Raw genomic sequence first — 18,171 nt, 5'->3', positions numbered from 1 at the left:
GGGTCTCGGTACTGCTCCCTTCACTTCACTCGTGCTTCTTCCGAATTCCACTCCCTCCCAGACCCCAGGCTTCCCCGAACACCTTGCTCCTCCGAAATCCTCTCCTTCCCACTTCACGGGGGTTCGTCACCTCAGTCCAAGCTTTTCTTCACGTCTAATACAAACGGCTTAGGGACTTCCCAAGAGCAATTCTGGCAGGCACAGGGAGTAGCAGAGACATTCAACTCTCGCGCCAAATCTGCAAGACTACTGTGTTCCTGCCTCCCGCCAAAGTACAAGCAGGCTTCTGATTGGCCGCCGCCAGAGAGCCGCGCACCTCTCCCACCGCCCCCTTGCCCGCGCCTTGTCCAACCGGAAGGCCCTGAGCCAATAAGAAAATTCCAAGACTCAGCGCCGTTCTGAAGCCACACCCCACTGAGTGGTGGCGCCATCTACATCCGGGCCTCCGCGAAAAGACCCGCGATTGTGGCGGGGCGGCTCAGGGTCAGGCGGATTCGCCACGCCGCAAAGCACAGTGGGAGGTGTAGTCTTTGCCCCACACAATCCCGAATTTCCTCGCTCGTGATGTAAAGATGTGACCCTTCTCCCAGTCTAACGTACTCATTTTAACTATCCTGACGGGCCAGACTTTCAGAGAGCTACTACACGATTCGTCTGTCATTTTGTCATAGTGTGGTGGTTTGCGTGTTGCTGTGATGCAGGAAGCTATGGCACTGGTATTTTAACTAGCAGCCTGTATGTAGCCCATGGTAGACAGGTTTCAGCTGAGTATCCAGACTAAGACACACTAGGAAGGAGAGGCTGACTTATTTCTGAATGTTTAGTCACTGAAAACCTTATGAATAGCAGTGGAACACTGCTATTATTGAATATTGAATTATGAATAGCGCCATATTGTCAGATATAGTGTCCGATGAGCCCCTTAGTTTGGAAAGTACTCCCAAGTACAACTGGGGAAGAGCTGCCTTTACACAGTCAATTTACAAAGTGTGATGTGCAAATGGAGCAAAGCTTTTGGGGCCTTTATTTGCTATGGGTCACAATTCAAAACGAGGAGAGAAACAGCTATAAGCATTAATAATCAGAACATGAAATGTATGAAGTATGAATCTAGGAAAATTGGAAGTTGTCAAAAATGAAATAACACATAAAGACCAATATTCTAGGCATTAGTGAGTTGAAAGGGGCCTTATTTGTCATTCTGAACCTGACAATCATGTGGTTTTCCGTGGTGGGAATGACAAATTGAAGAGAAATGACATAGTATTCCTCATCAATAAGAACATTTCAAGATCTATCTTGATATATAATGCCATTTGTGATAGGATAATATCCATACACCTACAAGGAGGACCGAAGTCCTGGTGGAGGCTGTGGGCTAATGTGTCAGACTGCAAATTCGTTTCAACTGCAAGGTCAGTGGTTCAAGCTCACCAGCTGCTCCTTGGAAGCCCTAATCGACTCAAAGGCTTTTAACAACAACAAGGAGGGCCAGTTAATGCCACTATTTTTCAAATTTATGCACCAACCACTAAGGCCAGTGATACTGAAATTGAAGAATTCTACCAAATTCTTCAGTCTGAAACTCATCAAACATGCAATCAAGATGTATTGATGATTACTGGGGATTGGAATGCAGAGGTTGGGAACAAAAAGTAAGGATCAATAGTTGGAAAATATGATCTTATTGATAGAAATGATGGAGATCATGTGATAGAATTTTCAAGACCATAACCTGTTCATTGCAAACACCTTTTTTAAACAACACAAAAGATGTCCTGGTGTGGCACTGTGGATTAATGAGCTGGATTGCAAAGTCAGTTTGAACTGTAAGGTCAGTGATTCAAGTTCACCAGCCGCTCCTCAGGAAACCCAGTACAGGACTGCTATGAGACAGAAACGCCTGGATGGCATTAATAACAACATACATATGGACCTCACCAGATGGCATACAGAGAAACAAAATTGACTACATCTGTGGGAAGAGATGGTGGAAAAGCTCCATATAATCAACCAAAGCAAGGTCAGGGGCAGACTGTGGAATAGTCCATCAACTGCTCATATGTAAGTTCAGACTGAAGTTGAAGAAAATTAAAACAAGTCAACAAGAGCTCAAATCTGACCTTGAACAAATCCCACCTGAATTTAGAGATCATCTCAAGAATAGGTATGATGCATTAGACACTAATTATGGGATGACATCAAGACTATCATACAAAAAAAGGAAAACAAAAGGTCATTAAGAAGACAAGAAAGGAAAAGACCAAAATGGAGATTCTGAAACTTGTTCTCCAGTATTGTTGTTGTTATGTGCCATGGAGTCAGTTCCGACTCATAGGGACCCTGTATAGGGTTTCCGTGGCTATAAATCTTTACGGGAGCAGAAAGCCTCATCTTTCTACCGTGGAATGGTGAGTAGTTTCGAACTGCTGACCCTGAGGTTCACAGCCCAATTTGTAACCACTACACTACCAGGGAGATGCTAAAACAAATGAAAGAAATGAGGAAGTAAAAGAGCTGAATACAGAATTTCAAAGTCAAGTATTGTAATGAAATGTGCAAAGACCTAGAGTCAGAAAACCAAAGAGAAGAACATGCTCAGCATTTCTCAAGCTGAGGGAATTTCAGAAAAAAACATCAAGCCTCGACTTATAGTTTGCTAAAGTTAATTCAAGAACAGCTGCAATAGTACATGTTCAAGCAGGATTTACAAGAGGACATAGAAAGAGGGATATCAATTCTGAAATCAGATGGATCTTGGCTGAAAGCAGAGAATACCAGAAAGATGTCTGTTTACCTGTGCTTTACTGACTGTGCAAAGGTTTCCACTGTGTGGATCATGAAACGCTATGGGCAACATTGGGGAGAATGAGCATTCTAAAACACTTAATTGTGCTCATGAGAAGCCTGTACATAGACCAAAAGACAGTCATTCGAACAGAACAAGGGGTCACTGAATGGTTTAAAATCAGGAAAGGTGTGTACCAGGGTTGTTTCTTTCACCATACTGTTATTCAATCTGTACACGGAGCAAATAATTCCAGAAGTTGGATAATATGAAGAACCTGGCATCAGGATTGGAGAAAGACTCCTGTGATGTGCAGATGATAACAATCTTGTTTGCTGGAATCTAGGAGGATTTAAAATACTTATTGGTGAAGATCAAAGACTACAACCTCCTGTAGTATGGTTTGCACCTCAATACACAGAAAACAAAAGTCATCACGACTGGACCAATAAATGACAAATGGAGAAATGATTGAAGTTGTCAGACTTCATTCTGCTTGGATTCACCATCAACACTCATGGAAGGAAGCAGGAGTGAAGGCATAAAACAACATATACATTAGGCAAATCTGCGGTACAAAACCTCTTTAATGTTGAAGAGCAAACATGTCAAGTTAAGGACGAAGGTGCCTCCACAAGCAATAGTATTTTCCATTGCTTCATATGCATGTGACAGCTGGATCGTGAATAAGGAAGATCGAAGAAGAATTGATGTAGCTGATGTATTTAAGTATGGTGTTGGAGAATATTTAATGTACTGTGGTCTGCTAGAACAAAGAGACCTGTGTTGGAAGTAGTGCCAGAAAGCTCCTTAGAAGCCAGGATGGCAAGACTTTGTCTCTCATACTTCAGACAGGGACAAATCCCAGGAGAAAGACATCATGTTAAGTAAAGTGGAGAGTCAGTGAAAAAAAGACCCCCAACAAGACGAATTGGCACAGTGGCAGCAGCAATGGGTTCAAGCTTAACGATTGTGGGGATGGCACAAGACCAGGCAGTGTTTCATTCTGTCGTGAGTACAGTTACTGTGAGTTGGAACCAACCTGACAGCACTAAACAACTACAGAAACACCTATCACTTTTGCAGCAGTTTTGTGTGATAGGCTTGAGGCGAGGCACTTATCTCCCTATTTCTCCACCTGACAAAGCACAAACAAAGCAAACGTGCAGAGGATGCTGAAAGATCACAAAGCTTGGCACTAGCCAAGACCCACATTTCTTGCCACCTAGTTTTCTTATTACACAGCATCTCTCACTCTTTCATGCTTCAAAGGTGAGGAAATAAAGCCAATTTTTAAAATTTTTGTTTAAGGTTAAGAATTTATAATCCTGGAATTTATCATTACTCCACACATTGTGGACATTGGTGAGAATTATGGCCCTTTAATTTTAAAATCACTTTTTTATGACTAAACACTAGGGTTTCAGGGCCAGGAAAGATAGCTAGAGAGAGAGAGACAAGCTGAGCTTTTAATGAAAAATGTAATTTAAACCAGTAATTTACAGGTCAGCTTTTGAGGCTAATACCTCATCTAAACCTCAGATTCCTTTTAAGGCCAAAATCTAATTAATTCTAGGTGGTGGTAAACATTTTATTTTTCATCCCTCAATACCAAATGAAACAGTCATAAAGCTGAGAAATCGGAAATCAACTATTACAACCTGCAATTGTTTGTTTGCTCATCTAAGAGCTAAGAGCCACACTGAGTGCTTTAAGTGCATGCTTGCTAGGCACTGGGCTGTCTTTTACTTATTAGTGTTGTTCCTAAGTACCATCCAGTTGCTTCTGACTCATAGCTACCCTGGAAAGGATTTCTGAGGTTGTAAATCTTTGCGGGTGCAGAAAGCCTCATCTTTCTCCCCTACATTTTACCTACATCACATTATTAATCCTTACTCCTCGAGGTTAGTATTATTTCCATTTTATAAATGAGAAAACCAGAGTAGAGGGGGGTTGAGCAAACTTGCAATAAGTCACACAATTATTAAGTGAAGAGCTGGGACTCCAACTCAGACCAAACTCTTGACCACTTAATATTAGCAGGAAGATGAGACAGATGCAGGTTCTAAAAGGGCCTTCCAATCAGAAGAGGGAGTTCTGCTGTGGTACTGTAGTGTGGCACTGCAAGGCTGGTTTGAACCACAAGGTCGGCGATTCAAACTCACCAGGCACTTTTTGGAAACCGTATACAGGGTCGCTCTGAGTTGGAACTGACTCAATGGCACTTAACTACAAATCAGAAGAGATGGTGAAGGAAAGGCTTTCTAGCAGCTGAAAACTATAAAAGGAAAGAAAGTAGGCTGTCACCAATGAAAAGGAGTCCTGGTGTGACACTATGGGTTAATGAGCTGGACTGCAAGGTCAATTTGAACCACAAGGTGGGCGGTTCAGGCTCACCAGCTACTCCTTGGGAACTCTATACAAGATCGCTATGGGTGAGAACCAACTCGAAGGCATTTAGTAACAAATGGATGGAAAAAAAGCATACAATGGTAGTGGTGGTGATTATGTGCTATGACTCTGTATAAGGTTTCCAAGGCTGTAAATCTTGACAGGAGCAGGAAGCTTCATCTTTCTCCCACAGAATGTCTGGTAAGTGTCCAAGTGCTGACCTTGACGTTAGCAGCCTAATTAGTTAACTACTAAGCTATCAGAGCTCCTTATACATACAATAAAAGCATGTTTTAGACCAGTGGGTATTTCTGGTCTAATACCTGTAATAAAACCCAAGAAGCAAGTTTCACTGTTTCTACTCATTTTCATAACCTGAACACCTAAAAAGTTGTCCTTAATAATCTGGAATGTGGTGTGCCCAGCTAGCTTTGGAGATAGCGGTGGAGTCTGTTACAATGAGGCCTAGGGAGTAAAGGAGCCCGAGTACTCAATGTGCATATTGTTATGTGCTGTGGAGTTGGTTCCAACTCATAGTGACCCTGTACAGGGTTTCCGAGGTTGTAAATCTTTACAGGAGCAGAAAGCCTCATCTTTCTCCCGCGGAACAGCTGGTAGTTTCAAACTGCTGACCTTGGGTTCACAGCCAGATTCATAACCACTATGCTACCAGAACTCCTTAATGTGCGTTTTAGGGCCTATGAAAACACACACCAGGAAATACAGCACTGGTTAAAGCAAAGCTACCACACTGCTTCTCGCTTCTGTGCCTTTGCCCATGCAGTTTCCTCCATTTAGAATGCCGTTCACCATCCTCCTTCCCTGGCAAATTCCCCTAAGACCTTTCAATACTCAAAGTTTCTCTGGGTGGTTGTTCTGAAGGCTTCTAGACTATGAGCTCCCTGAGGGAAGAGGCGTGCTCTATTCCTCTTCATAATGGGAATGCCTGGCCCATAGTAAGTATGTAATAAATGCCTATTGAAGGAAGACATGGAAAGGATATTCCTGCTAAGTGGGCATCCATCCTTCACATATACTTTTGGTAACTGAATAGCAATACGGTCCTTAAAATCTTATATGCACACACTCCCTAAGCCTAAGAGTGAAGAATGAATTCATTTATGTACAAAACTAATTAGATTGGGCTCCAGTGTTGTCAGAGGTGAAGCATTTCCCTGTAGTTAGTTTGTGGCCGAATTAGGGCTGGAAAAGACTTAAGAGGCACTATATATCAGCAGCTGTCTGTGCCTCAATGATAATCTGACTGACCAAACCTGTGTTCTTATCACCTGTTTATGCACACGTCATGTAAGAGGAATCCAATGGCACTGGAAGGGCTTGTCTGGCATCCCTTTGTGTGAGTGTGCACAAGTACATACATGTACGCACACACCAATATCGTTCCAATAAAGCTTGGAGGGTTAGGAAGCTATAGGTTATTATGCTTTATCTGAGGGCCATTTAAAGTCAAAGTAAGAACAATTAAATCAAAAAATAGGAAGTTTATTAATCATATTAATAACAGCGGATCAAATCACCAGGAATTCAGCCAGTGTAGTATGGATGAAAACCAAGAGGCCTTTGTTCCCTTCCCTCCCAACTCTGAGGTTTTTATATCTAAATGATGTGATTCATACACACACCTAGTATGAATCAGTATGGAAAACAATTTCAAGACCTTTGCTAGCAGTGAAAAAGTGCAAGTTGAACTCAGTGGTTATCATGCCAGTGCAGAGGACATCTGGCTGAATTTTCACACCTACTGTCAAAGTTCAAGAAAATGATCTAAAAAGCTGTGAAGATAGCCAAAACTCACATAAAACCACAAACCATCTGTGTGCTCTGCCCCCGTCTTTTCTTCCACTCCTCAGTTTGAGAACCTGTTGTGCAACGTAGGTAGAAAGAACCATAAAAAGGGGTATCAGGAGCAGACGCAGAGGACAGGGCCTATGGGGTCCAAGAAATCAAGGGCAAAGGAGAGCTGGGTGGCAAATGAAAACAAAACAAAAGAATCACCTGGTCAGCATGGCTAACTAGAACTGTTTGGAAAACAGAGCAAAAAGAGAAGCGAAAACACTTGGGAAGAAAGCTTCAAGTGCCTCTGCCCAAGTGTGTATCCACCTGTATAGACGCCTGAAGTCAAACCATTTCACTAATCCGAACAATGAGGCAATAGATCTCACTCACCCCCTTTCTAAGTCACCACTTGAAGCAGTATTCTAGACAAGAGCACACAGTTTTTGAGTTTGATTTGTTTTTGAAAGTAAGGTTTAATTAACTGCACGGTATCCAGAAGAAAGAAATGTACCAAAGAATCCAATCTGAGACCACATCATACATCTTGGGGTGTGGGAGGTGTTCAATGATATTGGGAGAAGGAGCATTGTCATCAGAATATATCTTCAAAATAAATCATACAATAAATTATTTAATTGACCCACATGCAGACACACACACACACACACACACACACACACACACACACACATCACTCATGTCATTCTAGTCTTTTATTCAGTGTTGACTGGGGCTTCCACGCTGGTCACCCTGGGGAAGGGTAGGCATTAGAAGTTAAAAACAATTTTTTAAAGGCTAGGCTCCTCTGCTACCATGACACAATGAGAGAGGGAAGCCACTAGGTTGTCAGAAAAGGAACAGAAGGAAGGAAACAGCAGTTACCAAGGAAGATTTTAATTGCTTCAAAGAGGAAAGGAGGGAAGAAAGCACAGAAATCTAACACAAGTAAAGGCACAATGAACGTGGAGTTGAATGGAACCAAACCCTGCCTTCAGTTTAACAGTTATTTTTAATACATGTTTGAAGGTGATAATATTTGTTTCATTTTGTTTTTAAGAGCTAAGTCATGAAGGCAGACTTGTAAGGGCCCTCCTCTCTCCCCTCCCACTCCCTAAAGGGTGGCTGGCATCCGCCAGCTGGGCCACATAGGCAGGGACTGAGATTCAATAGGGGAAGAAAGACTTGGACTGGAATGTGAAGAATCTGATTTGCAGTTGATTGCAGGTCAGGTTTCCAGAAGGACACAGCTCAACGTCCTATCATAAAGGGCCTCAGATGTACTAGACTCCACCCCCTAGAGCTTTACAGAAAGGAAGAATCCTGGAGTCACTTTTCCCCCACTCCCATAAACACTCAGCCTACAGATTATTTCAAGTGATCAGGAGAATAAAAACACAGCCCAACCCTGAGTTGCTCCATAGCAAATCTATTTACAATTATTTTCTCACCTCTCCCAGGAGGTAAAACTGCATTTCAAGTTGGGAGGCCATGAGGTGAGGTGAATCCCCCAGTGCAATGGCCAGTGGCTAGTCTCCTTTTCTTTGCCATCTGGGAGGGTTAGGATGGATTCCTGGAGAGATTAGTCTAACATCCATCAGGTGGGGTAGCTCCAGGCACTCTCACTCTGTGGACCTGGGCAGTGAAAGGGATGGGGCTTTGGAGGCAATCCTCACACTACAGAAAACCACACCTGGATTGTCAAAGTGCTTTGGTCCAGGTTGGGTGACCAGGGAGAAGGGAAAAAGGGGCACAGAGCTCATTTAAAAATTTGGAGGCCACTGCCCTGCTTACCAGACAAAGAGCGGTAAAGAAACAACTATTAAGTTTTTCCCATTAGGGAAAAAACATTACAAAACCAAACCCATATACGGGCTTTTAACACAGCTTCCTGATGCTTAGCTGGGTCATGTCTCTTCCTCTGGGAGGGGTCAAAGTAGTTAATGGGAGGACTGGGTAACAGCCTCAACATGAGACCACCCAATCTTCCACTGAAGAGACAATAGTCCCACAAGCAGATAAAAAGCAGTTTAAAAGGTGGGAATTTTTAGTGTTCTTGCAGTCAGCCCACCTTAAACCTAATATACGCTTTTTACAACATACAAAATAGATCAGTAACTATCAGGATCACATTCCCATTCTTCAATAGTAAATATACATGATAATAAATCTGTTATTAACAGCCAGACCAAATAGTGTATAAGGCAAAAATATTTAAATAGGAACTGGGTCATCACCATGCTCTGAAAAAGAAAAATCTTTTGACTAGATCTAGGCCCAGGCCTTTTTTCATGAGCTGAGATAACACAAATACAATCAATACTCATGTGACACAGCCCAAATGCTGATGAATCTGAGAGGCAGCAGATGAGAGGAGAGGACGAGATCAGCCCCAATGAAAAGCTGGGGTTTGGCTTTTACTTGTGATACTTATTTTTGATGCTCTAAGTTTAAGTACAGGAAAAAAAAAAAATACATACACACTTTGATAACATTATACAAAAGGCATCAATTCCCATTTCAAAAATAAATGGGAATACTTCACAGTCAAAGTTCAGTGACATGTCAGCATTTACCCTGGGACCCGGCTGCTGCATCAACTCTTGCACTCTCTCCTTTTTCCTCTACTAGTGGTCCCTCTCTCAACTCCACACACTTCAGGATACTGGGGTCACTTCTAAGAGATAACTGCTAAGAGATTTGAAAATAAAACTGATAAATAAGAACAATTACAAAAAGTCCACTGACTCACCTAATCATGGTTTGTCCTAAGAGTCAATACGGTCCAGGGGTAAAACATGAGATATACAGATAACCTAACCTGACCCCTCTCCCCTCACCTAGCAATGGGAAGACTGGCACCACACACAGATCCTTAGTTACCCTCTGAACCAAAAGACTGACGGTCCCTAAGGACCTTAAATCTGGGCTGTGGTTGGTGAAAATGTTTAAGCATCCCCATTCACTTCAAGGAACAGTCATGGCCTCCCTGCTCTTACATGAAGTTTTCAGCAGCCTCTGCCCTTGGCAACAACTATAGGACACCAACCCATCTGGTATATGGCAGCCAGGAGTCCCAGCCTGCTGTTGGAGAAGGGGAAGCCCAAACTCAGTTCCTACCTAGACTGAAAACCTGTTTTCTCTGGGCTCTGTAACTATGGCCTAAAAGATAAAGAAACATGTATTTCTGGCTGCCAAGGAAGATCTATTAGACTAGGCACATCTCACCAAAGTCTTTGTGCTTCTTGGCATGGAGTGATCCCTGGCATGGACCACCTCATAAACTTCTACTAACTGGCTTACCCTCGAACTCTGCTGTGTGTTGTGTTGGCCCCGCAGTTTTGGGAAGGTGAGGGTGATGGAAGAAGGAATAGGAAGACCCTGCTCAGTCAGATGGGGCTATGAACTTCAGAAGCAGCAGATCTTTAAGTCTTGTGTAGTCCCAATGTGCCAGTCCCTTCCATGAGGTACCTCTTTGTTGTGCTGGAGCACCCACTAGGGGCTGATGTTTTCCAAAAAGTATTGAAAGACTGAGATGGGGTAAAGGTTAAAGGTCAAAGCCTAGGCCCTATCTTCTTATCTCTCATCAGAGGCTTTTGGAGTTTGTGAATCAGGAATGAATGATGTCTCCTCACTCTACCCTTGTTAAAAAAAAAACAAAAAACAAAAAAACAACTTTTCTCTTGCGAGGATAGGGACTAGGAGGAGGAAAAAAAATCACTGATCCCTTAGCCTCAGCACCCTAAGGAAATAGGACAAAGAGTCCTAGAGGATTCAAATGGCTCCTGGTCCCTTAGCTGCACAGGAACTGACTAGCTCTAGATGGATCCCCAGTTTATTTTACCCTTTCTTTTTATCAGATGTTTAGTTCAATTGACTAGTATTCAGTGTTTATATTTAACTTATCCCTGGGAGGGGAGAGGGAACAAAACAAAAAATAACCCTAAAAATAAAGCAGGCCCATTTCCTTGCCCTTTCTCCAAACCTGACCTTTACAACAGATCATCTGTCTGCAAATTCCTCTTCTGTTTCACCGAATATGCCCACCCTGCCCTCCAAAAGTCCTGGCCATGCCAGCCTCCTAAATGATCAAATATGCCTGTCAAGCTTCCCCCACAGTGGACTGAAGGAGGTAGGAGTACCATTCTCAACCCTGCCCCAACAATGAGTTAACTCATCACAACAAGGCACCTTTCCCCGAGAGGAAAGCAGAAGACATGGGAGCTTCTTCTCATCTGGCGAGCAGATCTGCTATTGGAGGAATGAATGCAGGGTTTGAGACCTGACTGCCAAGGTACAGAGTCTGATCACCAAGTCCAGAGACGAGATGCATAGATGGAGGTGAGCTGGGAGGATTCTTGGAGTCTAGGGGTTGGGTGCACTGGAGAAATAAGTCAGGAGCTCTCATGCAGGTTTCAGGGGAATGGAAGGGACCACGTGAGAAGAGGAGAAGGTCCATCCTTTTGCCGAAGAACAGGATTGAGCCAGGCTTCACCTGAGAATGGGTGGCAAAGGTGGTGCTCCACGAGCAGCTGAAAAAAACAAATGCACATGTGTGCAAAGATTACCAACCAGACCCTGAATAATGCAAAATTCCTCAAATGAGAGGCAGATCTTTTAAGCTAGTCTTAAAACTTGGGGACTGGGTTTTATTGTTTTGTTTTAATACAATGAAGGTAAAGAGAAGTAAATTTCACCAAAGACAATGTCCAAATTGCACATTCTGTGAAGCATTACTACTCTTCTCACCTCGGTTTGTTTTGCTGGGATATATTCTCTGAAAGTGTTTATATTCTTCCGGAGCAGGAAAGTCTTCTACTGGATGGAAGGAATACTTTGACTCAAAATCATCTGAAAAATAACATAATATTTCTATCACCCTTCCTTGTGCTCCCAGAGACGTACGTCTACATCATTACGAGTCCTATGCAGTCTGTCTCACCTGGTGAGCCAGGAACAGGATCACCCTATGTGCCACACATGCTCAAAGACTTGTCATTGAAAAGAGTGAACCCATGGGCTGATTCTTTAAACCAGGGCTTTGAATCGATTTCAGTCATGACTGATGAAATAAAACTGAAGCACATATAAATTTTAAAAATCTGGGTGAACTGGAACAATAAGATCAAAGCCCTGGAATGGGCCAATCAGAAGAGGTGCAGTAAGCCCTTTTTGAGAAACTTGCTGCAGGAGACCGGATTCTTACCAGTACTGCGGAGAGTGGTGGACATTCAAAATGGTGCGCCATCTTGGAACTGGGCACTGCTGTCTCAGAAGGGTCTGGGAAGGGATTTGGTTGCTATGCAATGTGCACATTTCCCTTGGTTTCTATGGGGAGATTAAGTTTCTAGCAGGGCTTTGACCATTCTGGTTTCGCTTTCTCAGCCATGACTGAACTACGAAGAATGGGTTCTAATCCCTACTTTAAACTTTTCGAACAAGACTTAGGTACTCAACAGGAAAGAAGCCCACGTGTTTGCACCGAACACAAAGAAATAGTCCTGTGTTTCTATAACATAGGTCCTCTTAGAGACTGTCACCATGGGAAGCAAATGGAACTGAATCTACAAACTGATAGAAAATAATGTAAAATAGGAATCCTTGTCTCTAGCTTGTGAGAGATGGGACCTGATAAGTTCCTTTCGGCCCAGGTTAACCCTCTTTTAGCTCTGCAACCCAGTCGGGACAAGCCATCTCAAGGACCCTCTAAAAGAAAGCTCACATTTTCTGACAGTCACTTACCACAGGTTTCCATACTAGGAACATTACCTTCAAAGTAAAAACCCTGGACCACTGACTGAAGAGCATGAAATCAGCACAGGAACTAGGTGACTTAAACAGCTAGCTACTCACCCAAGAAAGATCGGACAGTGGTAATAGAATCTCTGTGGCCATTCCTCAGGGGTGGAGGAGGAGGTGGAGGTGGCCCAGCTGGTGTCCTTGAAGGCGGAGGTGGGGGCTTTCCTCGACTCAGGGCATCTGACCCATGCATTCGGTATGGGGGAGGGGGAGGGGGAGCATCCCTGGCGCCATTTCGAACCATGGGTGGTGGAGGTGGAGGAGCTGCAATCAAAATCCATAGTAATTAGGCTTGGCTGTAAGAGTAGCGGGGCTTGAGAGACATGGGGTAAAGGATTGGTGGTGGTGGTTATGCGCTGTAGAGTCGGTTCCAACTCATAGCGACTCTGTACAGGGTTTCTGAGGCTGTAAATCTTTACGGGAGCAGAAGGCCTTATCTGTCTCCCATGGAACAGCTGGTAGTTTCGAACTGCTGACCTTAAGGTTCACAGCCCAATTCGCAACCACTATGTTACCATGGGGTATATGAGCCTCTGGGTGGCATTAAGTACATTATATTCACCCACCCCTTCATCCCTGTTTCTTTAACAGCATTACCACCCTCCCAGAGAGGCCACGGTTCAGAAGATATGATTCTTTTCCATTTGCTACAAGTCAGGCAAGAACTCTTATCAGTTCTTGATGATTTGTTCCTGCTTTTTCATGCCTTCCTCCACAGTTCTAATTCAGGCTTTCTCATACTTAATTTGGACTACTACAAAAGTCTCCCATGTGTCTGCCCTGCTTTCAAGCTCTTACTCCACCATTCTACACATCACCAACTCATCTTGTGCTTCAGTGCTGTCCAGTCAGTTCCGACTCATAACTATGGGATAAGCACTGGACTGCCGTTGACATCATAGGATAGGGTTTCCAAGGAGCAGGTGGTGGGTTTGAACCACTGACCTTACAGTGAGCAGTCAGTCCAGTGCTTATCATACAGTGACACGTCAGAATTCCATAACCAACTCACTAATCTCCCTAAAATACAAGGGGGTTTCAAAAAGCTCATGAAAAAATTAAAGTAAAAGGTAGTAGAACTTTTTTTTTTGGATGTGTGTGTATTCATCTGAATAGTCAGAGAATTTTCACCAATTTTATTTAGGTTTCCATATTTTCCAAATTTCTATGAACTTTTGAAGCCTCCTCAAACATACTTGCTTAAGTTTTTTCAAGAGTTTTGCATTTCCTACATTATAAAGTCTTAAATCTTGAGCTTCTACCCTAGTTAGATTTACCAACTGCCTTCTTCATTTCTTACACAGTAACCTACCAGCCAGTTTGTCTGCACCGTCTCCTCTGCCCTCTGCCTTCCTGAATTCCTAAGATATTAGGTACCCCTCTTTCTGCAGTTCTACTGCAGCTCCTGAGTATCTCCACCACTCTACTGTACTCTAATTATTCATTATAATGTCCCTCTTTCAGAGTACTTTCTTAAAGTCAGACAGCAGTGTCACTCATCTGTTTCCAAGCGCAACCAAACATTACAGCTCAAGGTTTGCTCAATAAACTGAACTGCATGTGTTTTGCTCTTGTGAATTCTCCCACCATATTCTGAAATGCTATCCCTTACCTTTATTACCAAACTGTACTTATCCTTCAAAGTTCAACTAGAGTCCCACTTTCCCCAAGACTTTCCCTAACCAGCCCACTCTATTTTAATCTTCTTATTCTTTGCTTTATCAAGGCATATAGAAGCTTTGGCACTTAGTAGTACAGACTAAAATGACTAACTTTCAAACCCGAAGAACCTGTTCGCAAAAGAGGCCCTAGGGTAGGAAATGCTGTTGTTGTTAAGTGTCCTGGAGTTGGTTCCAGCCCGTAACAACCCTGTCTAGGGTTTTGAACCTTTATATCTTGGAGGGAGCAGAAAGCTTTCTTTCTCCCTCAGAGTAGTTGGCTGGCTCTTGTGGTTTGAAGTCCAATGCTTATCGTATGGAGCTACCATGCTCCCGGGGGGGAAGAAAGCCTTTTTAAATTCAGGATAATCCTGATTTTAAGAAAAGCATGATGTGTGTCAAGTCTTCCAAAAAGAAAAGAAAAGTCCCTTTAAAATGGGCAGTTTTTTACTCTGCCAAGGAAAAATTCAAGAAACAAAAACTATGTACAAATATGTAAATTTTTTGTTGTTGTTTTTACACAGAGTATCTTTTTCATATAACCTGCATAACAAAACTGTGAGATACATATTAAAATGGGGATAACCATTTGATAGATATGAAATTAGAACTGTCTGAGTAACAATGTGTAAATTCCAGAACCGGGAATTCTAATACCAGTAAAGCAGCTGTCACGGTGTCCATCAACTCCAGTACACAGGTTTTCTGAGCTCTGAGAAGACTGAGGAGGCAGACAGCTCCATACCTTTTCAAATGTGAACAACTGACACAACATCTAAAGTACATTATTATATAATATTGTTATGCTTTAATAATAGAGATATGTCCATAAACTATCTGGAAGCCCTTTGGAGAAAACCACTAACATTTATCAATACATTACAGCTTACAAAACAACTTTTCACATCTTCATTTCACAACCACCTCTTAAAGTACTGTTAACACTATTCTACAGATAGAGAAATAAAGTCAGAGAAGCAGAGCAACTGTCCAACACTACACAACAGACCTCCTTCTACAATATTTCCACCTTTCCCCAGGACATGACTCTTGAAACACCACTGTTTTGATCACTGATACAAAGAGAGGGCTAAGGGCTCTGGCAAGCCTCAAAGCTGATGGGGGCTAAGGGCTCTAATCAAAAAACCACAGAGAAAGAACTGAGAAGTGGGAAGCAAGAAGTCTGCAGTCATTCAAAGCTACTCAACTCAGTCCACAGAAAGTGCACTTATCTCTACTTTTATTCCTGTGTAGGGTAGAAAAAGGCTCTTCTTAGATAAAGAATCTTTTTAAAAAAATTCCTAAAGGATTTCATGGATACAACAGTCAAAAATATTTACTATCTCCCCTTTACAGATGTATCTGTTGTTAAATCATGTCATTTCTGACTCACAGTGACCTTGTTATATAGGGTTTCTGAGGAGCAGCTGGTGAGTTTGAACTGCTGACCTTGCAGTTCAAACCAACCTTGTTGCTTACTCTGCAGCACCACACCAGAACTCCTTATATAGAGAGTCATTCAACTGTGTTCCCTGGGCTACTAGAGTCTCCTGAATTGTTCCTTTTCCAGGAAGTAAGTGCTTTTCTTCATGTGTGAAAGATACAACAATCATTCAAAAAATTCTTTCTGAGATGCTCCTTGTTGTTGTAATAAATTAACAGATTTTTTTATCATTCATAAATTAAAAAAATATTTCTTAATCTGAACTTTGTAGAATTAAGGGCCACTTTAGAGTTAGAGGGACAGGGGTCAGGAATGTTATCAAACTACTGTTTGACCTGTCAGACTGCCGGCTCCTAGAGCACAAATCTGTAAGTATCTGTTCAAGCTGCCCAAGTTAAAGGGCTTTTAAGGTTTCTTGATGATAGGAATTCTTAACCATTGTTCAACACCTACAGGGATTGAGTGTTTTAAAGTTCAAATGCCATTCATAGAGGATGTAGCTCAAAGTTCAATGATACAAGAATAAGAGAGCCAACCCTGTCTAAAAGAAAGTGAAGAAAATCTAGAAAATCAGTATTCACAATCCTGAGACCAGAAGACCTAAACAGTACCCAGCTCCTACCACAAACTACTCTGAAAGGGATCAAGTTAGAAGGTCCTGGGAGTAAGAGGACAATGTGGACTTTTCAAAACTCAAAATCATAAAAATCAGGCTTTCAGATGAGACAGAAACTGCTAGCACCACCTTCATGACTGAAAATGACGCAATTTTCAGCCAAATGACAGTCTATAAGGAGACAAGTAACACTAGGGATGGCCAAACTTCATCTCTCATACTTCGGACATATCGTCAGGAGGGACCAGTTGCTGGAGAAGATCATGTTTAGTAAGGTGGAGGGTCAGAGAAAAAGAGGAAGATCTCCCAACGAGATGGACTGGCAAAGTGGCAGCACCAATGGGCTCAAGCATGGCAACAACTGTTAGGTTGGCCCTAGGACTGGGCAGTGTTTCGTTCTGTTGTGCACAGGGTCGCTAAGAGTTGGTACCAACTCGATGGCACCTAAGAACAATACCACCACTAGGGAGGTACACACATCTTAGAATAACCAGCCACCTGAGATCAGAAGGACAGCACTTAGCCAAGGACAAAGTTCAGAAAGGTTTAAGAAAGAGGGGGGAATGGAAACAGAAAACACAACGAAGAAATGGGATATGTGAGGTTACTTTATGGAGACAACAATCAATGAGATTTAACAAAATATGTGTGAACTGCTGAATGGAAAACTGATCTACTCTATAAATCTTCACCCAATTCACGATAAAAAATTTGTTTGTTTAAAAAAAAAGAAGAAGGGAGTCAAAATTCCTGGGTCTAAGCTCCCGGAGCCACCATTTTGGAAGAGACCAGGCGGGGAAAGGATCAGAACAGCCACAAAGGCCTGACAGAACGACGGAGATACAAGTGTGGACATTCTCTTTTTTTGGTATCTCTTCATCAGTCTCTCGCTGTCTGTGGACCTCCATTCTGGTGACTAGAGGGGATGCCTGAGTGAATGGACACCCACCCACACTCCTGGGGGGTTCTACTACACATGCACACAGATCTCCTTGAAATATAAAGTGATACAGTTTCCACTTAAAACCAAACGGCCACCACACATCTGTCAGTTTATCATACTGTGGTGGCTTGAGTTGCTGTGATTCTGAAAGCTATGCCACCGGTATGTTAAATACCAGCAGGGTCACCCATGGTGGACAGGTTTCAGATGAGCTTGCAGACTAGGAAGAAAGAGTGACAAACTACTTCCGAATATTTAGTCACTGAAAACCTTATGAATAGCAGAGAAACACTGTCAGGTATAGTGCCGGAAAATGACCACTTCAAGTTGGAAGGCACTCAAGATGCAATTGGGGAAGAGCTGCCTCCTCAAAGTAGAGCTGACCATGATGACGCGAATGGAGTAAAGCCCGTGGGACCTTCATTTGCTGATGGGGCACAACTCAAAACAAAGAGAAACAGCTGTAAACATCCCCTGAAAATCGGAACATGGAATGTACGGAGTATGAATCTGGGAAAATTGGAAGTTGTTAAAAATGAAATGGAATGCATAAACATTGGTATCTTAGGCATTAGTGAGCTGAAATGGACTAGTATTGACCATTTTGAATCTGACCACATGGTTTACTATGCCAGCAATGACAAACTGAAGAGGAATGGTGTTGTATTCATTGTCAAAAATAATATATCCAGATCAGTCATGAGGTACAACGCTGTCTGTGATAGGATAATATCCATG

The 18,171-nt window shown here is 42.5% G+C and overlaps 1 protein-coding gene across 3 annotated transcripts in view; it reads right to left on the bottom strand.

The window, feature by feature from the left end:
- Positions 1–10,639: 10,639 nt before the first annotated feature.
- Positions 10,640–18,171, bottom strand: part of WIPF2 (WAS/WASL interacting protein family, member 2) — a 59,230-nt gene continuing 51,698 nt past the window's right edge. For 2 of the 3 annotated variants that reach the window (XM_006832583.1, XM_006832582.1), the window contains exons 6-8: positions 12,827–13,036; positions 11,723–11,824; positions 10,640–11,505 (exon numbers count right to left, since the gene is read on the bottom strand). In XM_006832583.1, coding sequence (XP_006832646.1) covers positions 11,465–11,505; positions 11,723–11,824; positions 12,827–13,036 — 353 coding nt within the window. In that variant the 3' untranslated portion in view covers positions 10,640–11,464. The remainder of the gene's footprint in view (positions 11,506–11,722; positions 11,825–12,826; positions 13,037–18,171) is intronic. The other variant, XM_006832584.1, reaches the window with a different exon arrangement.

This window comes from Chrysochloris asiatica, unplaced genomic scaffold (genome assembly GCF_000296735.1).
Source record: "Chrysochloris asiatica unplaced genomic scaffold, ChrAsi1.0 scaffold00007, whole genome shotgun sequence".
In the NCBI taxonomy this organism is placed as follows: Eukaryota; Metazoa; Chordata; class Mammalia; order Afrosoricida; family Chrysochloridae; genus Chrysochloris; species Chrysochloris asiatica.
The sequence above is the reverse complement of the archived record's forward strand: the minus strand, read 5'-3'. Positions and strand labels throughout refer to the sequence as shown.